This window comes from Candida metapsilosis, assembly GCF_017655625.1.
Source record: "Candida metapsilosis strain BP57 chromosome Unknown scaffold1, whole genome shotgun sequence".
Taxonomy (NCBI): domain Eukaryota; kingdom Fungi; phylum Ascomycota; class Pichiomycetes; order Serinales; family Debaryomycetaceae; genus Lodderomyces; species Lodderomyces metapsilosis.
This window is the reverse complement of record NW_027138159.1, coordinates 2601137-2617212: the sequence shown is the minus strand read 5'-3', so window position 1 is coordinate 2617212 and position 16076 is coordinate 2601137. Positions and strand designations below refer to the sequence as shown.

The 16076-nt window shown below is 38.3% G+C and overlaps 8 protein-coding genes across 8 annotated transcripts; 3 read left to right on the top strand and 5 right to left on the bottom strand. All coding sequences in view use genetic code 12, as the record gives it.

The window, feature by feature from the left end:
- Window positions 1-204: 204 nt before the first annotated feature.
- Window positions 205-1165, top strand: CTP1 (Ctp1p; the record flags this gene model as incomplete). The annotated part of the gene is made up of 2 exons (XM_067689908.1): window positions 205-219; window positions 296-1165. 2 exons carry the CDS (start codon window positions 205-207, stop codon window positions 1163-1165), a joined length of 885 nt encoding a protein of 294 aa, XP_067551212.1.
- An 87-nt stretch (window positions 1166-1252) lies between these two features.
- I9W82_001188 (uncharacterized protein) lies at window positions 1253-2602 on the bottom strand (the record flags this gene model as incomplete). Its single annotated transcript, XM_067689907.1, has 2 exons — window positions 1253-2440; window positions 2585-2602. 2 exons carry the CDS (start codon window positions 2600-2602, stop codon window positions 1253-1255), a joined length of 1206 nt encoding a protein of 401 aa, XP_067551211.1.
- A 953-nt stretch (window positions 2603-3555) lies between these two features.
- Window positions 3556-4833, bottom strand: WSC1 (Wsc1p; the record flags this gene model as incomplete). The annotated part of the gene is made up of 1 exon (XM_067689906.1): window positions 3556-4833. One exon carries the CDS (start codon window positions 4831-4833, stop codon window positions 3556-3558), a length of 1278 nt encoding a protein of 425 aa, XP_067551210.1.
- Window positions 4834-6279: 1446 nt separating this feature from the next.
- I9W82_001186 (TFIIH complex subunit) lies at window positions 6280-7419 on the bottom strand (the record flags this gene model as incomplete). Its single annotated transcript, XM_067689905.1, has 1 exon — window positions 6280-7419. The coding sequence occupies one exon, from the start codon at window positions 7417-7419 to the stop codon at window positions 6280-6282; it is 1140 nt and encodes a 379-aa protein (XP_067551209.1).
- Window positions 7420-8213: 794 nt separating this feature from the next.
- Window positions 8214-10067, top strand: I9W82_001185 (uncharacterized protein; the record flags this gene model as incomplete). Its single annotated transcript, XM_067689904.1, has 1 exon — window positions 8214-10067. The coding sequence occupies one exon, from the start codon at window positions 8214-8216 to the stop codon at window positions 10065-10067; it is 1854 nt and encodes a 617-aa protein (XP_067551208.1).
- A 412-nt stretch (window positions 10068-10479) lies between these two features.
- On the bottom strand, window positions 10480-13155 carry BUB1 (protein kinase; the record flags this gene model as incomplete). The annotated part of the gene is made up of 1 exon (XM_067689903.1): window positions 10480-13155. The coding sequence occupies one exon, from the start codon at window positions 13153-13155 to the stop codon at window positions 10480-10482; it is 2676 nt and encodes an 891-aa protein (XP_067551207.1).
- A 154-nt stretch (window positions 13156-13309) lies between these two features.
- Window positions 13310-15136, top strand: I9W82_001183 (GPI-anchor transamidase subunit; the record flags this gene model as incomplete). The annotated part of the gene is made up of 1 exon (XM_067689902.1): window positions 13310-15136. One exon carries the CDS (start codon window positions 13310-13312, stop codon window positions 15134-15136), a length of 1827 nt encoding a protein of 608 aa, XP_067551206.1.
- A 47-nt stretch (window positions 15137-15183) lies between these two features.
- I9W82_001182 (Elongator subunit) lies at window positions 15184-16074 on the bottom strand (the record flags this gene model as incomplete). Its single annotated transcript, XM_067689901.1, has 1 exon — window positions 15184-16074. One exon carries the CDS (start codon window positions 16072-16074, stop codon window positions 15184-15186), a length of 891 nt encoding a protein of 296 aa, XP_067551205.1.
- Between the last annotated feature and the right edge of the window lie 2 nt (window positions 16075-16076).

Below are 16076 nucleotides of genomic sequence, written 5' to 3'. Positions count from 1 at the left end.
GGTCCGAGCCAAAAGGAATGTGTGTGTAATTAAAAGCAAATAGCTTATAGCAAAATGTATTAATATTTTAACTGCTAGTGTTGTATATGACTCAGCGCGGCTAAAAGCGATGAAAAAGATTTTGAAAAAAAAAGTGAAAAATTTCTTATCCCGATCTCGCTTCAAGGACCATACATTCTTCCCCCACATAATCGTTATATAACAATGCCTAAAAAAGATGTACGTATAACTATATAGGGTTTACTGATAGCACTATGTTGTTCCATTCAAGACTAACTCATTTTTTTTCAAATAGCAAGTAGATCCATTCAAATCATTTATCGCCGGAGGTACAGCCGGTGCAGTTGAAGGAGTAGTCACCTACCCCTTTGAATTCGCCAAGACTAGATTACAACTAATTGACAAATCGGCTAAACTGACATCAAGAAACCCATTGAAATTAATCTACAGCATAGGTAAAACCCAAGGAATTGGAGCATTGTACGTTGGATGTCCTGCATTTGTCGTTGGAAATACTGCCAAGGCATCAGTACGATTCTTGGGGTTTGATTATATCAAGAACTTGTTGGTTGACAAACAGGGGAAATTGTCCGGGCCCAGGGGAGTCATCGCTGGTTTGGGTGCTGGATTATTAGAGAGTGTAGTTGCCGTGACTCCATTCGAAGCAATCAAAACTGGGTTAATTGATGATAAACAGCGTCCACAACCGAAATATCAACTGGGGTTAGTTAGTGGAACGGTGAAGTTGGTTAAAGATATGGGGTTTAGAGGGATATATTCTGGTGTTGTGCCTGTCAGTTTACGTCAAGCTGCTAATCAAGCAGTAAGGTTGGGGTCATATAATGCTATTAAAACTATGATTCAACAAGCTACAGGGACCAAGCCTAATGAACCTTTGAGTTCGGCTGCTACTTTTGCTGTGGGTGCTTTTGCTGGGATAATCACCGTGTATACGACCATGCCTATAGATACAGTCAAGACGAGAATGCAAGCTTTGGGGTCAGATAAATTGTATCGGTCGACGTTGGATTGCTTTGTCAAGATTTTCAAACAGGAAGGGTTGTTGACGTTTTGGAAGGGAGCTACGCCAAGGTTGGGGAGATTGGTGTTGAGTGGAGGTATTGTGTTTACTATTTATGAGAAAATGTTGGTTATTTTGCATTAAAGGAGAGGAGTGTACATATGGGGAAATTGAGATGGCGATGTGTATTAAAAGCAGTATATATTTAGATGTGGCAAGACACAAATCTATTTAGCGTAGATCGGTAGGATCCTCATTTTCGTGGTCATTGGCGCCATCTCCTTCACTGGGGGTACTTTGTGTATTTTGAGCTTCCGTAGTAGTAGTAGTAGTAGTTGTAGTAGTGGTGGTACTGGTGGTGCTGGTGGTGCTAGCAGCAGCAGCTCCTTCTCCTCCAGTCGATGGATGCAATATCGATCTCTCCAACTGTTTCACTTTGTATAGATCAACTATACTCTTAATAACAATAAACAACCCAAATGAAATCAACCCATAAGCAATATACGGAGCAGAGGCATTTCCATATTCAGAACCATCACCAACAACCACACTCCCACCACTCGCACCATCAGAACTTGCACCTGAACCGCCATCCAGATTTTGAACAAAAAACCCCAGTGCTATATAAGTATCAATCTTACCGGCAATTTTAGCACTTTTTTCAATTTCATAATCATTGGGATCATTAACGAGAATCTTTTTAGGCGCGTCCTTGGCCCTACCTACAAAATTAGGCAAGATATCCCATCCATACATGACCAAATTGATCCCCAAACCTAAACGAGACCCTTGTTTTGCTGCATGAGATGTATGCAACAAATAACACAAGATGAAGCCGACAAACTGAAAAGCCACAGTGACCAACGCATTCCATATGAAATTGGCAATGTTTCCTACCGGCAATCCTTGAACAAATACTTCATCTTCAAACATGGGTGAAATCATGGTTGATTCCCAATACTCGGGACTGTTATCTTGACTAGCTTCTTCATAGGTTGGTGGATGCAACTCACGCTGTTGTTGTTCAAGAGCCGACGCAGTATCGGGTTTCGCCATCAAGTTTTGGAAAACACCATCGGTTCCTTGGCCAATAAATCTGCCAGGTGTATTGGCTTGCATGCGCCCCGTTTGTAATCCGTTATTGAGTCGTTCATAAGTTTGTTTCACGGGTAGTAAGTGGTTGAGGACTCGTATTATACGTTGTTTTGGTGTAAGACGTGGTGGAGCTTGTGATTCTAAGTCGTTTGGGTTTGGTATGGACGATGATGAAGATGATGTTAAAGGTGAGGGCGAGGAAGTGAAATTAGAGGTTGTTGTAGTGTTGGAATCAGTTGGTTCTGTGACAAGACTTGACAGCTGGTGGTGCCCACTTCCTGATGTATCGTTATTACTTCTCATCTCGTTGCTATGTCTGGACAACTGTAAGGGTAAAGTGTTAGTAAATGATAAACCTATTTTTAGTAAACAGTTGTAGGCGCAGTCAACTGAATACACGAGTGAACATGAGAACACTCATAATTTCTTCAGCACCAACCGCATCCCTTTGGGCTGTTGTGTACATACTCTTTCATAAGGTGTCATTATTCTAGCTTATGTTTGTGATAAAACGGTGTTGATAGTGAAGTGTAACTAGTAAAATCTGTTTTTATTTTCGGTTATTACTCTCTGGAAATTAAACAAAAAAGAGAAACACACACACACTTTTGTACTCTATGAATGCTACCATTTACAGTGACTGACTAACACGAGTAAATTCATCAACATTTCAAAACCGTACAGAATATAGACATTGGTTTCCACTAACTTAGAATGCCATCTTCCATGTTATTGGGCTATATAGTACACTTTCTGGCTTTTCAAGATCTCTACTAACTCTACTCGCAAAGAGATACCTTCAGACTCATCTGAAGAAAGGGTAAAAAAGTTCAATACATATCATGAAACCATAAAAGAAGTTTATAGACATTACACAAAACATATACTATCAAATAATGAACCCTCTTTTATATCCTCTTCGTAAAACGTAAAACAAAACAATTTGATAAAAAAAAAAAAGGTAATGAATATTGAAACAAAGTAAAGCAAAGTAAAATAAAATAAAAATAACCAAAATGAACTGAATAATAAAAAACAAACAATAAATGATATAGTGACATATCATCATTGTCCAATCGTCAAATAAACCATAGGGAGTAGTGTTAGTTGAATACCAATGGAGAGGGGGGGATAGAAGCAAACTAAACTGTAAAACAATTCATTGTAGAATGTTGTATAATCAATTGTGTCGTTTCATCCCTCGTAAATTGTCACCAACCAAAAAAAAAAAGGAAATCAATGGAGGATCCAGTGATTCCGGAACATGAATGCTAAAAGCATAAATGAAAAAAAAACCAAAACGATGCAACTTTTCTTGTTTCTTTTTTTGTATATAATTTTGTCTTTTTATGAAATTCATCCAGAGAGTGTATGTGTTTGATCACCTTCGAATGAATTTGCTATGCAGTGGTACGTGTAATCAGTGAGTTGAAACCCCTTCAACTTTCATCAGGGTTTGCCACCTGCAACACCTTACGACTAAAGTCAGTTGCTTCGTCGGCTAAAGATCCATCTGACAACCGTTTCCTTCCCATAGGTACTATAGGATCAACAAATTCTCCATTTTGCCCTAGACCTGCTCCTCCATTGGTTTTATATTGGGGTATATTTGCACTCAACGTGGCTGTAGTCAACGTATTATTCAGTACTGAATCATCTTCTGGATGATGGAATGGATTAATCATTGGCATATCCAAAGGTGAGGCCTTCTTTCTTGATGAACCTTTATGGGAACCGATACCTCTTGATATCGTACCTCCTCCACTTCCTCCTCCGTTAAATGTCAGTTTTTCGTTGTAAAATCCTTCTTCATCGTAATCGTCGTCATCATCGTTTTCAGATCTATATCTTCTCACTAAGAAGAACGCTAGACCAGCAACCACTATGGCTCCAACAACACCTCCAACGACACCTCCAGCAATAGCACCGGCATTTGAAGATTTCTTATGGGTATTTGCAGAACCTCCTGATTCCTTGGAATCATCACTTGAAGATGAAGATGAAGATGAAGATGTGCCTGTTTCTGTTTCTGTTGCTGTTGCTATTGCTGTTGCTGTTGCTGTTGCTGCTGTGGTTGTTGATGGACTTTGAGTAATTGTTTCATAAATGACACTTCCATCACTACCATCACTAGTACTGGTAATTATAATTACGGAAGGACTGTGTTTGTTGTTGTTGGAGGAGGAAGAAGAAGAAGAAGAAGTACGACTAGCACTTGTCGTTTTGGAAGAACCACTGTCATTTGTTGAAGAAGATTCACTAGCTTCAGTAGCTGATAGTGATGGTGATGCTGATGCTGATGTTGATGCTGATTCTGATGCTGTTGCTGACTCACTGTCAGATGACGTGTCTTCTCCATTGTTGCCTTTACCAACAAAGATTGAATAATCAGTTGAACCACCACACATTTCTTGACCATAACCAGGACAAGAAATGCTACAGCTTGAATCATCAACCTTGTCTGAACTAGAAGGTAAACTAGACAAACAAATGCATTCTTTTTCTTTTATGGCAATGTATTGACTATCGGGGCAGCCAACAGTGGAACAATAACCAGATGATTGCCATGCGTAATCTCCTTGTGAATCACCGTCACTGGGTATTTTGGAATAACAACCAACTTGTTCAGCAGGAAGATACCACTCTGCACGAGCAGGGTTGACAAGAAGGACTAGTGTGGTGACAAATAGATTTATGAATAGCAGCGAGTGTAACATGATGTTTAAGAATATGGGGTGGGGGTGGGTATAGTTCTTTTATAAAATGAGTGAATATGTTTGTTGTTGTTGTGGAAGTAGTAGTAGTAGTAGTAGTAGTAGTAGTAGTATCTGTTACTGTTGAGTGTATTGATATACTTAGTAGTTTGGTTTCGTGTAGTTTCGTGTAGTTTCGTGTAGTTTCGTGTGGTAATTTGGTTGTAAAAAAAAATTTTTTTTTTTTGTTCTATTAGCAGTATAAACAAGTATAAAAGTACTGAGTAGAATGAGAATGAGATTGAAATAGTGTGATGGTGATGTAATACTACTACTAAAGGAGTGGGTATATATGGTTCCAAGTGGTGCTGAGTTGAGTTGGTTAGTTGGTTATTAGTTGTTGTTTTTTTTTTTTTGGTTTGTTGTTGAAATTTAGTGTTTTAGTAATAATAATATATACTTCTATATGTGGTATGTTTTATATACATGTATTGTATGTTAATTTTCTTTCGTTTAAATTTCATTATTTTTTATTATTTATTTTTTATTGTTATTATTTTATTTTTTCTTATTTGGTCTGTTTGTCTTGGGTCTTCTTTAAGTTCTTATTAAAGAGAGAGATAGACCTACTGCTTATATTGCTACTACTTTATAAGTATCATAATATATATATATATATACACAATACAATACAACATCATTTACAAGAGAGTAGTGTTAGTGTTATTATTTTGTATTAGTGTATCCTTAAGTTAGAATGTATGTAGGTGTATCTTTACATACATATATATATATTAGTAAAAGTAGTGTACTTTTGACTAATTAATAGGTTATTCTTACTTAGTTTATATGTATGTGTATTGCTCTTGCATATATATATATATATATATATGGTATATAGTACAGTGTTGTGTTATTATTATATGCATAGTCTATATATTAAATTTAAATTAAAGTTTGACGCGTTATTTACATACATAATTTAATTTATTTCTTTTTTTTTTTTTTTTCTTAACTATTGTGTGTGTTATTGTGTATTATTTTATAAAATTTACGTGTTTTACTTTGATGTTCTTTGTTCCCCCTTTCAAATGCATATAGTAGTAGTAATATAAATACTATATACAGTAATATAATACACACAGACACAGAGAGATTCTAGAACTACTCTATTCTACTATTATTCTATTACCAGTCTTTCGATTAGTCTGTATATATATATATATTGTATACTGCATAGGCAATATACACAATATACTATTACTAACCTATTAGCTAACCAATGTAAAATAAGAAAAACAGAATCATCACTTAGTGCCGGGTAAGATTACTCACATTTGTATATAAAACAATCAATTTATATGTAATTAGAGCATAACACACACTACTACCATACTAATACTGTACTAACACTAACATACTAATACGGCTAACTCTGCAAACTTCTGAATCAGTACATTTCATTTCTCCTCATCCATTGAGTCTTTCCATTGTACCTTCAAATATTTTACTAGCTTCAACTTCCAATACATCCTTCAACAATTGTTGTTGTTGTTGTAATAATTGTTCAATTAAATGTTCAAATTTATTCAACATTTGTATTCTTAACCTTTCAACAATCATCTTCAATCTAATACATTGTGTTTGACTAAACCAACCTTCATCTTTTATAAAACTCAATTGTAAATCCAATTTATTGAAATACTTGACAATTGGAACCACAACTTTATTAAAATCAACTATTACCACTCTTTTGTTTTCAGAATTTATTGTCCATTGTTCATCAAAAATTGTTGTATAATGAGTAATAAAATCTTCTAAATCACCCAATATCTTAATATAATACTCTTCTTGTCCAAATAATACCAGACTCATTGTAGAACCACCACCACTACTATTAGTATTACTAGTAGAAGATATTGTATTTCCACCATTGTAGACACCGTTAACATTACCATTGCTATAGGTATTATTGTTGCCAGTTATCGAAACCCATATAACATCAAGTATAGGGTCTAAATCCTTGATTAAGGAAATAAATGGATAAATCACCGAGTCTGTCGACTGCTGTTTTATAAACTTACGTTGCACTTGCAACAACTGTTCATCAATATAATTTATAAATTTAGATTGTTGTCTTGATGTTAATTTAGTTCTATCATTGGTTGTGGTACTCTCATTACTATTCTTGCATTCAACTGTTCTTGAATTGATTATAGTTTTCCTAAACAATTGATATTCCTCTTCAAACGGTAACGTAACTTGTCTTATATTCAGTAAATCAATGTTGTCAAATTCATTCAGATGAGATAAATTTGTCATCAAACTATTGGAATTAGCTTGCTCTTGCTTCTCTTCTTCCTGTTGTTGTTGTAGTAGAAGTCCACCTGTAGCAGAAGGTGCCTCGTTATTAACATTGGGTGCATCTCCCATATTAGTCTCCTTTGTCTGTCCTAAACTACTAGAATCCCCCTCCTCATTATCATCATACAAATCAGGATTCAAATCTAAATCATCATTTTGCAATTGTGTTGTCGGTAGACTCTCTGGCTTTATTTCTTCATTGGGTGCAGGATGGACAGGACTAGGTGGCGATTGTGGTCGCAGCATCAAAAATGGAAACCTTGTTGTATATATCGTTGTACACGGAGGAAGAAGGTACTAATTGCTACGTTTGATATTGAACTTTTTTTGTGTGTGACTAGTGTTTGACAAAAGGGGCAAACTTTAAGCCACATCACTCACGGCTCTTATATTTCCCAATAGAGTAATGTGTGGGATGAAATCGGATATTTTTGCGCTAAATCTCGGAGTTTAAGTATCTAAACAAAACTATAAACACCCACAGTCCATCAACATCTGGAGTATAGGAATGTACTATTGATATGAGCATCGATTTTATCAAAGTCTCTCATATTAAATCCAATGTGGTTAGAGTCTATGAGGCGTAAAGTCCTGCTCTCTCTAACCACAACTTACGTCGTTGCTGCGCTGCGAGAGATGATTTAGGCAGTCGAACTACGCTTTTTGTTTAGCTATTGTCCGCTTAGAATGGCTGGTACATTTCTCGTGGGGGGTTGAGGACAGTATAGTACGCCACGAAGTATTGCTGAAATTCCCTCATCTGTTTACCTTCTTCTACCTAATTTAGCTAATTGAGTTGAATAGCGCAAACAGAATAACACTGGCATTGAAAGCAGAGATTCCGGCATCTAAAGGCAAAATGAAGCCACGTGAGTAAATAGCAGTCTTCTCGTAGTATAATTAATACCTATATATCCTATACCTCACTACAGTGGAGACAAAATTTATAAACTCTCTCCCTTAAAAGTTTTGCAACACAATTCAAAATTCCTCTAATCCTTCACACATCTCTTCCTTTCATTAATTCACTCCAAATCAATATGCTGAATATTGGTATTGCTTCTGAAAGCGATCATAGACAACCCCCAACAGTCACCAATAACCAAAATGATAAAAATGTTCCAAAAACTGGAACAGATCACTCAGGAACTGTATCTCCTGATACCTTCATTAATTCAACCACCACCACCGATTCAACTGTTCTTGAAGACTATGTTACCAACGTCACTACTAGCACCTATAAGTCCACCTCCACAACAATAACAAAGACTGCCACTTCCGAAAAAACACAGACCTCCACGAAAACAAAGACCTCCACCAAGCCATCAACAAAAAGATCAATGCCAAATCCAGCAATTGTTAATGACAGCGCCCATGATGTGGTAACAAATCACATCTACACTGAAAGCACTCAAACTGGTATGGAGGTGAACGATTTCCCAAATTTGAGTGGTTTTCCCACGACTAATCTTAATGGCAAATTAACAGCAACAACAGCTGGTATTAAACCAAACACTGTTGCTATCACAACCCAATCATTAGCCAGTAATGGCTATTTGATGCAAAAGTTGGCGGAGTTGGAGGCAAAACTTGAGCAAGTGGTACAAAACAAATCAAAATCAACAACCGAACAATCTGGTATTCCATCATCACCACCTACCACCGCACCCGCAGTATTGGAATCAAGCTTGGGATTAAAGCGAAAAGCCACTGATCTGATGCATAAAGGGGAGTTTAGTCCAGACGTAGAGAATTGCAGCCATGCAGTTGCGATTACAAATTCGGGTGCGAAAAAAGCTCGCTTGGTTAATGATCCAAAGGGAAATAACATTGAATGTTTGGATACAAGTCCAAAAAACACCGTTGATAACGTTGTTTCAGTTGGAAATGTTGCTTCTGTTGAAAGAGTTGGCTCTCAAAAACGTGAAGGCCGAAACATTACCACAGAAATTCAAACCACCGTCCCCGTTGGTTGTCACGTGGTTGAAGTCAAAAACAGTGCACGCTGCAGTGAATTGAGAATTGGCGATGTTGGAAGTAAAGGTGCTGTTGCTCTTCAAGAAAAAACTTCTCTGGCCCTGAAGGGTGCACCTAGTGTTGCTACATCATTGAATGAGAAAGAAGATGATGGATCCAACTCCAACTTCCGCATCAAGGTATTGATTGATAAACTAGATACCATCATTGCTCGACATGCTGACGTATCATCTATCAAGGATGATCAGAAATTTGACTCAATCTTTAACAAATTTGTCTTTCCATTGTTGCCATCATGCTGGCAAGGACAACCCCCCGGAGATCAAGAACCTACTTTTATAAGGTTGGAATTCTTCCTCACCGAAAAGGGGAAGATTAATAAAAGCTACAAGAGTCGATGTGAGAAACAACTCGCTAATTTTGCTAGGAGCGTCCACCAGCATTTGATAGGCAAGGATACTTCTCAAGAAGCCGCTTCGAAACGGGCATTGGAGTCTGAACTATACAAAAGAACTTTCAGTTTGTATTATCTCACAATACAAATGTTGCAAATTCCAGATTGGAAGAAGATGAAGCCGCTGTTGGCATCAGCTGGAAAGATTGTCAACAACGTTACGAGATTCCTAAACTCACTCGTTAGAAAGTATGATCAAGAAGTCGGTGCCAATACCATTTCTAATGACCAAGCAATTGAATGGTTGAGATACCTGGTTCAAATTACGGAAGTGGAGGTGAGGAAGGTGATTGAAGTAATACTTCGTTTTGCAAACAAAAACTATGCTGTCTTTGAGGAAAATACCATGTTGGACAACTTTCCTGAAAAAAAACCTGAGGTCAAAGTGGTGATAGAGAAACAGCAGGAGCAGGTGAGTCCGGAAACGCAAGGGCAATCTGGAAGTGCAGAGAAGAAAGCTTAGATTTGAAGTAACTTATGTATTGATGGTGGATTATCATTTCATTAGGGGGGTGGTGAGGGTTTTGTTTGATGGCTAACTACTGTGGCTTCTCGTATTACTATCGGATACTACTTGACGTTGTGGTTGTATTATCTTGCTATTTATTGGGCTTCTATAATGTACTATCAATAGTTGATCACACTTTCGCTTATGAGCTTCTTTTCTTCTTGATTTCTGCTAACTACATTAAAAGTTTAATCGGACAAGTATGCTCTTTTCTGTGATACTAAAGCATCATCTGCGTGGTTCACTACCTGTACTCCTCTCCTTCGTTTGTCGCTTTATTGCAGAAGCATTGCTCAATTGTTGAACAGCGTTATTCCCTCTCTCCACATTGTGTCCATCGTGAATTGACTCCTCCTAAATATTCTCCCTAGTCAGAGCCAAGATCTTCTTCAAGTGAAACAATTGTCCTCTTCAAATTACCGGCTTCTGCATAATTCTCCAACCACGCTTCAAGTTTTCCTCTAACCTTTTTTAATTCAAGTGCATTTACTTGGTGGCCAACTTTACTGTTAGGATTTAACAAAACTTCAAACACATCTTGCCACATCTGGGGTTGCCAAAACCTTGATAAACGTCGCTGTATTTGAACCTTGCCGTCAACAGTTGTGATCTCCAAGCATTCATCAAATAGTAAAGTATGGATAGTGTTGGCAAGTCCGAAATAATCAATTTCATATGTCCATGTCTTTCCGTCCATCCATTTGACAAAGCAACTGTTGTAAAACTGTCCGCACGACGAAAATGTCGTCCCCTTTTGAATTCCCGTTAAATCAATCGATGCACTAAAGTCAATCAATGTGAGACGTTTCTTGTCCCAACCGTTCTTACCACGTCTATCAAAAACTTCCGAAAAGTTTCCATCCTCACAACGCACAAAATTGATCATGCAATTTTCCGTACTTACGTGTCCATGAATTATATCCATTCTATGCAACGCCTCTATGGCTTCAAGTAGCCTGATAGAAAAGAGCATCGCAAGGCATTCATCTAGCGGTTTTCCCTTCGTCTTGAAAAGATTGATTACATCTCTTAAATTGCCCTGTGGGAAATATTCTAGCACCAAAAAGCTTTCATCGTCATATTTGAACAAGCTCTCCGCTTTGACAAATTGCTTTTCATGTGATAGATCTTTCAATAATCTTCTTCGTATGCGACGTAATATGAAAAACTCCCATGAACTAGCTGGTCGCGAAATTTTCAAAACTTTCAAACATCCTGACTCAGACTCTATCAAGCATACAAGTGAACATTCTTTCTTTCCCAAGCATGAGACCACGGAATACATTTCATCTCCTAAACAGTCGAGTATTATTGAATGGGGATTGTATTGGGAATAGGAGTTGTTGAACGCGTCTAAAATCTTGCGAAATTGGCATGCGCTCATGCTTGATTTCTCAAAATACCCTGGATAAGATGCCAATGGGATAGTCAAGCTTTGCAAAATCTCTCGCTTTGTCAAAGGGTCAAATGGATTTATCGTAATTTTGTCTGTTTCACTAGCTCCATCCTTTGAAGATGGAAGGTATTTGCGTGGAGAACTTATGCCGTCAAAAGCTTGCGTGGGGATGTTAATTTCATCAACCTGGGTTGGGATGACAGGCTCTGAGTGTTGCTTCTTTTTGATTGCGGGCATCGTCTCAGTAACAAACCCTTCGAAGTTTGTGACTGTGGGCTCCTCGAGTCTAGTGTCATCGAACCCTTGATTCCCGCACGTTTGCGAAGCCTGATTGAAAATGCCAAATACTTCATTTTTAGCCATTTTCGAATACATTGTAACAGTCGGGTCTTTTGAAGCGAGCTTGGAGGTGTTTTCCAATGTTGGGAGGGTGAATGTTCCTGTATCCATATCATCATCCTTAGTTCGACCTATGAAGCTGTCGTTTGTCAATTTAGGTGCTTCTCTTTTTACTGACCGCCTACTTCTTGCTAATATCTCAGCAGGGCTTGATTCTAAGTCCAGGTGGGAGTATAAAAGATCCATATTCAACATTACTCTTTCCGGTCTTTTCCCTACTACTTCAATGACTGTGTAAACATGTTGATTGTTTGGGAGCAGTTCTATGGGCCCGTATTTCCTTTCATATTCACCTTGGGTGTTTTTTGTCGGGTTGTCACAAAAGACTTGCAATTTCTCACTTGGTGCAGCAAGTCCCATTTTCTTCTGTCGCAATATCTGTCCACTCCACCTCGTTGCAGCTAATGTATTCTCTTTCGTCCGACTTTTTCTAGACTCTAACCTCAGGTCCAGACTACTCTCCTTTTCAAACGCAGACTTTATTGTACCCAAATCTGACTCTGTGTTATCTTGAAAGACGTCAATCTTACTCCTCTTTAACGGTTGCTCTTCACTTCCAGATTCAATTCTGTGCCCTTGTTTCAATGTCAATGCATGCCTGATATCTTCACTTGGTGGTGCAACAGAAATCTGCCTTGCGGACATTCTTTCCTTGAATCTTTGGAAAGACTTCTCGAGACGTGTATAAGGATAAGCTCGATGATCGGTTCCAATTTCGTACACACCATAAGCATCTGCAAACTTACCTGTCAGTTCCAAATGACGAGCAAACTCTTCATAGAATAGACTCAATTCAATTCCAATTTTCTTCGTCGCTAGATATATGTAGGCTTCTCTGGGGGTATCGTGGTACTCTATGTATTCAAGCCATACCCTTAAATACCTCGGATCGTTTTTATAAAGGGAAATGTCTCTAAATTTTGAGGCACATCGTTCCAAAAGACTAAACAAGCCACTCGAAGTGTTGGCACCCTGTGGGAAGTTTCTGTGTGTCCACTCTATGTAATTTAGATAAACTTGAAGTGGATCATCCAACTCTTCCAGGTCTCTTAGTTGTGTTTCAAACTGGTTTCGTTCTTCTTGTAACTTCACTTTCAAGTAATCTATTGAGTAGTTCCGCGAACCGGACAAAGATTGTGCTAGTTTTGTTACTGGCCGCCCTCCGTGCAAAGGAACTATATTTTCCTTATCTTCTTCTATAACATCAGCAGCCAGGTTTGGTGTCAGGTATGGTCGACGTATATTCATAACAAATTGAATAGAGATGAGTGTGGTATATGTATAGAAAATGTAAACAATCAATCAAACCTCTTTTTTGGACGCGCGTTGTCCCTTCATAAAGCTGATTTTTTTTTTCTCTCCAATTCAACCACTTTGACAATTACAAACCAACTGGGTCATCATGAGTATCATAAAGACTTGTCTCGTTGTGATCAGTTGTCTCAGCTATGTGTTTGCAGACACTTCCTACCTGGAAACTTTAAACTTGCGGCCATTGCCCAGAAACAAACTACTTTCCACCTTTGATTTCAAAGTCAAGTCAGCTCAATTTGATTCTTCCTACCACGACGATTCCAATTTATCTCAGAATTTGAAAGAGAGCCACTATACTCTATTTCCAAGCTCACTTGGACCAATAATAGAATCAACAAATACCAGGGAGTTATCACTAAGGTTTACACAAGGTTGGTGGGATGCGCACTCTTGGGGCAAATTACCCTACGATGGATGGTTCAGTGGTGGTACTGGTGTTGAAGTTGTAGCATTGATAGAGGCGCCAAATATCGTGGTTGCTAGAAAGCATTGGTCAAAGCTCACAAAGACCCTATCTGGATTCTTCTGTGCATCTTTAAACTTTATTGACAAGGATATCACAACCTTTCCTAACTATGCTATACAGGACGCTAACACTGGAAACTACAAACCTGAAGCTGGAAATAAACTTTATCTACTTCGTGCAGCATTGCCCAGTGAGCCCATTTGCACTGAAAATTTGACCCCGTTTTTGAAGTTATTACCCACTGGAGGAAAAGCTGGCCTCTCGTCGCTCCTTGATGGACATAAAGTGTTTGACTCCTTATGGCATGGAATGTCGATAGACATCTTTACAGAATGTGATGACGCGGGTTCCTGCAAGTTGAACTTGTTTCAAACGGTTAACCAAGTGATAGATGTTGTTCGTTCCATGCGAAAGAAAGAGGAAGGAGGAATCCCCAAGCCAACTCCTGGTGAAAAGTTGAGATGTGACACTTCAAGGGAATATAACATATGGCAATGCTTTCCATTGAGTGATCCTACGGATTTGCAGTGGAGCTTGGAAACATTGTACGGTAGAACTATCAAAGGGCCGGCATTTGAAGGTGATCCAGACGTTAGTAAGGTTATCATTGAGTATGAACCTTCTACTTGGAACGTTACCATGCAGAAGGAAAGTCCCACATTTGTTGCAACCAAGTTCTTGGACAGTCATGGCTCGAATAAGATTGTGGAGCCTATATTGGAACCACATGATTATAATTTCAAATTTTCCACCTCAAACTCCAACAATGTTATCCCTATAACTCCACCTCCATTATATGTTTCTCGTTCACTAACGGGCTACTCCTTGGACAAAGGTGGCTTGCGTGTTGTTTTCACCAATCCTGGAACTGAAGATGTTGAATTCACCTATTTTGAGTCGTTACCTTGGTTCATGAGATTGTATTTAAGTACATTAGACGTCACTTTGAAAACCTCAACAGGTATTTCCCACGTCAAGGATTATTCAAAGTTCATAAAGAGTAGGTACTACAAGCCAGCAGTCGATCGTGAAAGGCCGTCTCATTTGGAGTTTGAGTTTACGATTCCGGCTTTGCTGACGGTGGCTGTAACGTACGACTTTGACAAGTCATTGCTACTATACAAAGAATATCCACCAGATGCCAATCATGGATTTGATATTGAGCCAGCTGTAATTAGGATTAATGATGGACAAAACCGTGGTGGTTACGAATTCAGAACAACCAGTTTACTATTAACCTTGCCAACTCCTGATTTTTCAATGCCCTATAATGTTATCATTTTGACGTGTACGGTTTTGTCGCTTGCATTTGGTACAATGTTCAATTTGTTAACGAAGAAGACGGTTACGGAAGAGGAGTTTGAGCTTGCAGCCCAGAATACAAATTTGGCCAAGCTTAAGAGAGCTTTTCTTTCAAAAGTAGGCAAGCTCAAGACAAAAGTTGAGTAACCGAAACTTCTGTGTAATCTGTACATAAATTATCTATAATCTTTTCCCTAAAAAGGATCCTCGTATGGATCCTCTTCGTCATAATCATCATCTTTTTCAAATTCGTAAACGATAGCTCCTCCAGCCGAGCCAAGTGTTTCTTGTGCTTGCATAAAAGGTAACTCGACCTGTTCTCTAGCCAACTTCTGTTTACTGCTAGTAGCTAAGTTGAAGGTAGTCAAGTCTTTCAACATCTCTTCCTCGTCTTCGTCTTTTGATTCTGCAGTATCGTTCAATACTTCATAAGTATGACTCTCGCCGTTGATGCTGAATTTGTAAATTAAAGATCTGCCTGATTTCCTTCTGTTTGTGAGAGTGAGCTTGAAAGTATTACTGTTTAATTGTGCATTTATGGGAAAGTTCAACCTCAGAACGTCCCTTCCCAAACTCTCGTTGTCGATTGATTGGTTCAATAAAGGTTCAACTTCGAACATAGTACTAGCGATATATGTGAGCAAACTAAGGCTTGATGGATAATTTTTATGTCTGATGAATGGTTCCACGCAGTTCGTGTGATATGTAGCTATAAGTACCACGTTAGGACCGACGATATTAGCAATGTATTGGCCTAATGTCTCATTCGGAATATAGTTCAATGAGTCAATGACTACAACCAATTTTGAAGATGGTGAAGTTTTCTTCGAGTGTGATTTGATCAGCAGTAGAACCTTTTCTGTTTCTATCTCGGTACAATCCAAAAACTCCGATGCATAAGGTGGTCGATTTACTGTCTCAAATGACAAGTAGATAAGTTTGTGATTATTACTGAGATGATGAGCATATTCGTTTAACAAGTAGAAAGACGATTGCGTTAATGAATCCAAAATCAAGTGAAACGATGAATTCTCCCGTAGGGACAAAAGCCTAGTGAGTAGAACAGTGGCGTTCTGGTTCGACATTT